We start from the raw sequence: 6,246 nt of genomic DNA on the forward strand, positions 1-6,246 counted from the left end.
TATATATATATATATATATATATATATGTCTGTCAACTTTATGATCACTATTGTAAAGCTATCATGTTATATATCTTGTTATGAATAATACTTGATGAACTTTTATTGTAGTTACAGTATATCTTCTTCGAATGATCTGTTCTACAGTATCAGCCTACAAGACATTCTGTGTCTCATGTTGTCTGTCCCCCTGAACAATCTCTATAAGGAGCCATACCATTGAATTTTGATTTCAGAGACCTGTCCCATTTAGCAGTTTAGCTAGTTTACATCAATTCAGATATTAGTTCTCTCTGGATTATTGTTCTTCAGTAAATAATTGACCATATTTCTGGTTACTTTATCTCAGCTTGAACCTGATAGTCATTTGAGACCGGTGCTCTTTAGGTTCTGGCAGAAGGAGGAAGTCAGTATGATTAAATGGCATTCATAAATATCATATGAAATGAAACAGGCAAAACTAGTCCATCTTCGATTAACCCTTTTATTTTCAGAGTAACATAACTTCCCAGTGCAACATAATAGTTTATTGTGCATAGTTGTAGTTCTAGGACAAAAGAGATTACTTCCTCCTGAGTTTACTGTTACATTTTTTTGGTTATAACTAGATTACAGTGGTGAAAATGTTTACCATTTTCACCATGCTATCTACACTCAGTTGGAAAGTGTTCTCCCAAATACAATGCATTGCCTAATTCATACCCGGTAGAGCTGCTCTAATGTAGTGCCTAAGGAGATATGGTATATGTGTTCTGGTTTGTGTATGGATGAGAGAGAGAACTTGTTGAGGCTTGTTCAATAATCACAAAAATGATGATATGCCTCTTTGCAATCTGTCGTTACGGAAGGCTGTAGGAAGAGTAGACTTTCCTATCCCTCTGAATGTTCCTCTCTTTCTCTCTCCCTCTGTCTTTCTGTCTGTCTGTCTGTCTGTCTGTCTGTCTGTCTGTCTGTCTGTCTGTCTGTCTCTCTCACTCACATGCGCACATAAACTGCCACCCCCCCCTCTCTTATAGTGGTGTGGGTCAGTAAGATACTGTATATGGGATGGAGAGAGCACTTCAAAGAGATGTTGTAGTCGATTGCTATAGTCCAGCTCTGTATGCATTGCTACTGTATCTACAGTGTGTTCTAATAGAGTTCTTATGGTCATTGTAGATCACCAGCCTCCCCTGTACCAGATCTAGCTTGTAATTATCTCTATGTTTAGTAACTCATATGCATGTTCTGATAGCAAAAAAACCAAAATGCATTGTAACTTTATTGATAATCTCATGTTTTGGGGTTTTTAATGTGCAATATTAGATACAGTTTGTCTGCACAAGTTCTTGTGCACAACTTGTTGGTGTCATAATGATAATTGTATTCATCTGTTTGAGGTTTCTATTGACCAGTGAATCATTGCAGTTGTGTTACAGTAAAAGCTTGTTTTTACTTTAAATCATCCGAGTGTTTCATTGGATAGATCTACTGGTTATAGTCAATTCCTCTCTAATGTCTCTCTGTCGAATAATGAGCTTGTAAGGGTTGGTGCCCCACTATTAGGCTGAAGTAAAGAGCTAAAGAAGGCTTCATCTCCAATTTCAGATGGAAACCATTACGCAACTGCTTGCCTATAGAATGTTTGTTCCCCAGTTGTATTTCGCACACTGCAAATCAAGGGCTCCTCTCCAGTGATTCTCCTATATACAAGAGCTTCTATAGGGGCTCAGCAGGAACACACATGTAATCCATTAGCTGAATAACGTTTGCCTCCCACCCCCTCCATCTCTCTCTAACGCTTTCTCTCTGTGTCTCTGTGTCTCTCTCTCTCTCTCTCTTCAACCTCCCCTCTCTCTCACTCCTCCTAACCCTCTTTCTGTCTTTCTCTCCTCCACCACCCTTCTCCCACCCCCTCTCTCTTTCCTATCCCTATCCCTTCCCTGCAGCACACAGACAGCCAGAGAGAGAGTGAAGCCCTGAAGCAGTCCTGAAGCAGCATGCCGCGCTGCAGACTGACTTCTTCTGTGGTGTTCCAGGTGCTCTTGCTGAGCGTGGCCTTGGTGCTGCTGTTCGGATGGTACGTTAGGCTCCTCCCCAACAGCCCCCCCCCTGTGCAGGGCAAGGTCCATGTGCTCCTGCTGTCATCATGGCGTTCGGGCTCCTCTTTCCTGGGCCAGGTGTTCAGCCAGCACCCGTCCGTGTTCTACCTGATGGAGCCCGCCTGGCACGTGTGGAAAACGCTACGGAAGCCCGGCGCCCGGGCGTTACGCATGGCAGTGAGGGACTTGGTGCGTAGCGTCTTCCATTGCGACATGTCCGTCATGGACGCCTACACGCCGGACCAGCACAACGTGTCGCACCTGTTCATGTGGAGCCACAGTCGTGCCCTGTGCTCCCCGCCCGCCTGCCCACTCACACCACGCCACCTGTTCAGCAATGAGTCAGAGTGCGCGCGGCGCTGCGACGCGCGCGGCCTGCAGGGGGTGGAAGAGGCCTGCCGCACCTACAGCCACGTGGTTCTGAAGGAAGTGCGCTTCTTTGAACTGGAGCCCCTCTACCCCCTACTACAGGACCCCACCCTGGACCTGCGCATCATCCACCTGGTCCGGGACCCACGAGCCGTAGCCCGCTCCAGGCAAGGGTCGAGCGCTTCACTGCTAAAGGACAACGCCCTGGTCCTGGAGCAGGGGGAGACAGAGGTGCCCGACACGCAGTTTCGCGTCATGCAGGAGATCTGCCGCAGCCACATCCGCATCCATGAGAGGGCCTTGCTGAAGCCGCCCGACTTCCTACGAGGGCGCTACAAGATGGTACGCTACGAGGACATGGTTAGAGACCCGCTGAAAAAGATCAACGAGATGTATACGTTTGTGGGGCTGGATATGACAGAGAACCTGCAGAAGTGGATCTATAAGGTCACTCACGGGAAGGGGATAGGCACCAGGAAGGAGGCGTTCCAGATCACCTCGCGGGACGCTGCCGAAGTCTCGCAGGCCTGGCGTATGACGCTATCCCACGACAAGGTGAAGCGTATCCAGGAAGTGTGTAAAGGCGCAATGTCGTTGCTAGGCTACAAGACTGTAGACAGTGAGAAAGAGCAGAAGAAACTCGACGTGGATCTCCTGGCGCCCCAGGAACGATATCACTTCAGCTGGCTCCCCTCCAAAACAGACAAGCCAAATGACGAGTAGGCCTAGCGACTTGATTGTTTTCAGAGACCAAGAGGTCCCACTCAAACCTATGTATGGGTATGAGAACAATAATAATCATAAACCAACAAGGGGGTGTTGACCTAGCCCTTGGGAACAGAGATCAAAGAGCTAGAGTCGAGTATTGCTTGGGAGATAATGCATGATGTCAATAATACAGATCTAGATCTGCTTTTATTTATGTTTACAGGGATTGATTGATCAATGGTTATGATGTGTTTATTATTGTCTATATTCTTAATCTTGTCATATGTCATACTGGAAAAGTGGCTGGGGGAGGGATGGTTCCAGATCCCAGAGATAACTTTTATGATTTAACCTTGATTGTCTATCCAGCTGGTCTTAGGAGTTGGGTAAAGCACACACAGTTCTGGAGCCTAGCTGGGGATGGAAGAGTTAGGCAGCAGGACGTCTTAAATCACATTGATTTACAACCTATACATACTGGTAAGCATGGAGCCAGAGTATTTGTGATCCTCTCTGTAATGGTTTTCTGGATTGGAAGAAATCCTGCTGTCGCCGTCCATCATTGAAGACTGATGATGAGCTCTCAGACATAAGCATGTTGTTCCTTCACCAGATGAAACACTTCAAGCGTGCTTGCCAGTGTGCGTGCGTGTGTGTGCCCGCATGTGTGCGTGTCAGCAGGTTTGCAATTGTGTATGTGGTTTTCTATGGACATGATCTTTTGAGTTAAATTGTTCTATATAATATTGTATAATCAGGTACTTCACCCTTCTTTTGAATCATCTAAATCAGTTCCTATAAAAGTTAGTATTTTGTCAGGGTAAAGTACAGTAGGAATTATGAGTATTGATCGGTGGCTTTGTTTCATACCATGAGTTTATTCGTGATCAACAATATAGAGACTATACTAACAACATCACATCATAGAAATAGAAAACTTGCTGACACAACATTGTTAAGAATGAGACACGTTATAACTTTGTTATGTTTAACAAATCTTTTATCTTTATATGAAGTATGCACCCTGCTCCTTGTTTTACATACAGAGGTTGGAATGTTGAATGTCAATGAAGTATTGTAAATGTACTGTAAGATGTCCTCATAAATGCCCCACACTACTTCTCAAGTTGTTAACTGGTACTTTAAGGTGACAGACAGTGTTGACTCACAGTGTGTAGAACGGCAGATTTGCCTAAATGAAAAACGCGTGCTGCTAAATCCACGCAGTGCCTTATTGGTCTAAAACTCAAGACCTGGAGGGTCTGTTTGTGTGTGTATTCTTATGCAAGCCTAGCACTAAGATAATCAACTCATCATGGTCTGCAATCAAACCTTGATAAGTTAAATCAGATGTGTTAGTGCTCGAACAAATCATGCACATACTGACCACGAATTTTGTTTTAGACCGCTGCTTGAAAGAAATCAATATGGCTCCCAGTGTAATGTGAAGGAATCATCATCTATGTATGTTTGATTACAATGACGTTAGTCTTCCATATGCAACCACTTGATTACTGTTGCTCGCCTAGACTTGGCTTTACTGTACTTAGTATTAGACAAATGACAATGTCAATTGCTTACAGTATGCTGATGGACTGTCTTGATTTTCCCCAATGTAATTGTCTTATAACCAGATGATTTTATTTTATTATGCAGAGACTTTTTGATTTTTAAGGTACTGGTGATATCTAGATAGATTCTTGTTGACACATTGATTCATCTGCAATAAATATTTGATTGTCCTGTGTCCCTTGCATGTACTTTGTTACTCTTTGTCTTCATGATATTGCTATATATTGCTTCAAATATTTACTATATAATTAGCTAATTGGTGATGGACTAAATATGTTGATTGATAATGGTAGATCCTTCTTTTCACTGAGAAAATAGTCTGTGGTTACCGTTTGCCCTAGTTAAAAATCTAAATGATAATGTGATTTGCTTGTTCTGTCAAAGGGTACAAAGTTGTGCACATGAAGCCCAAATGGTAGTGAATATGTTATACAAGTACGCCATCTGCTGGCTGAATTGTTTGTACCATTAGACTCATACAGGTAAATCAATAATGGACATTTTTATGATAGGCTACAGAATCTCAGCCCTAATTTCCCCCAATATCAAGTGAATTTTGGTGGGTTCTCACCTCACCACCTAAACCTAAACAACAAATATATCAACAGCATATTCTAGCATTGATGGGTATGGTTTCCTTTTGACATGAAACTTGTGTGCTTGGAATCATGTAAAACCCACACATGCTAATGTAATGATGACACAATATACTGTTCTAAACCAGAACAGGCCTTTTGGATTTCAATGTATTTTTTTATTTAAACCAGTAATGGTGGCTTAGAGGAGGAGAAGAAATTGAGGAGGAGAAATTGTATCGGCTAGGCTTTTCAGTGGAGTGTAGAATTTCACCCTGTTTTGTTAAAAAAAAAAGAAAAGTGAAAAGAAGGATTGTGTTTAACTTCTCCTGGAATTATTATTTACTCTGAAGAGGGGTACCTTTTATAACATGCTGCGCATGGGAGGACTAACATTCATATCATTGAGGTCGCACTATACTGTGATTGATTTGTGGGTTCAGTATTATTTGTGGGTTGGATGATGCTCCTGCCTGCGCGAGACAGGGGCGGAGCACAGGGGATGCGCTGCAGTGGAGCCCCAGAAGCTGGGACCAGGCTGTCCAACTCAACCTGAGCGTGAGGTCTATTCTTTCAATAATTATATTCGCTCCGGTTTTGTCTCTCTACTCACCACCGTTTAACATGTCTGGGTAGATGATTGAACATTGTCAACAAGTTTGTCCCTTTTCTCCTTGCAGTCGGCTTGCAGGTATCCAGCAGCAGCGAGGATTGCGCCACTCAGGCGAGAGGTCTGATCTCCTCCTCCCGCCTCTCCTTTTCTTGCTGCTGATTGACATTCCTCTGCAGATCAAAGATCGCTTTCATTCGCTGTTATGGTAACTCGCAGCTGCGACAGTTGAGTCGGCGTGCTGTGCTGCTGTTGGGCAACCAGACCAGAGTGAGCGGATAATGGCCCCGGAGCCCTCGGAGTGAAGAATGGGCTCATCGGTACCGCAGCC

The 6,246-nt window shown here is 43.8% G+C and overlaps 1 protein-coding gene across 1 annotated transcript; it reads left to right on the top strand.

Annotated features, from left to right (window-relative positions):
• Window positions 1–1,979: 1,979 nt before the first annotated feature.
• Window positions 1,980–3,447, top strand: chst6 (carbohydrate sulfotransferase 6; the record flags this gene model as incomplete). The annotated part of the gene is made up of 1 exon (XM_083666027.1): window positions 1,980–3,447. The coding sequence occupies one exon, from the start codon at window positions 1,980–1,982 to the stop codon at window positions 3,171–3,173; it is 1,194 nt and encodes a 397-aa protein (XP_083522153.1). The 3' UTR covers window positions 3,174–3,447.
• Between the last annotated feature and the right edge of the window lie 2,799 nt (window positions 3,448–6,246).

Source organism: Argentina silus (assembly GCF_951799395.1).
Source record: "Argentina silus genome assembly, chromosome: 3".
Lineage (NCBI taxonomy): Eukaryota > Metazoa > Chordata > Actinopteri > Argentiniformes > Argentinidae > Argentina > Argentina silus.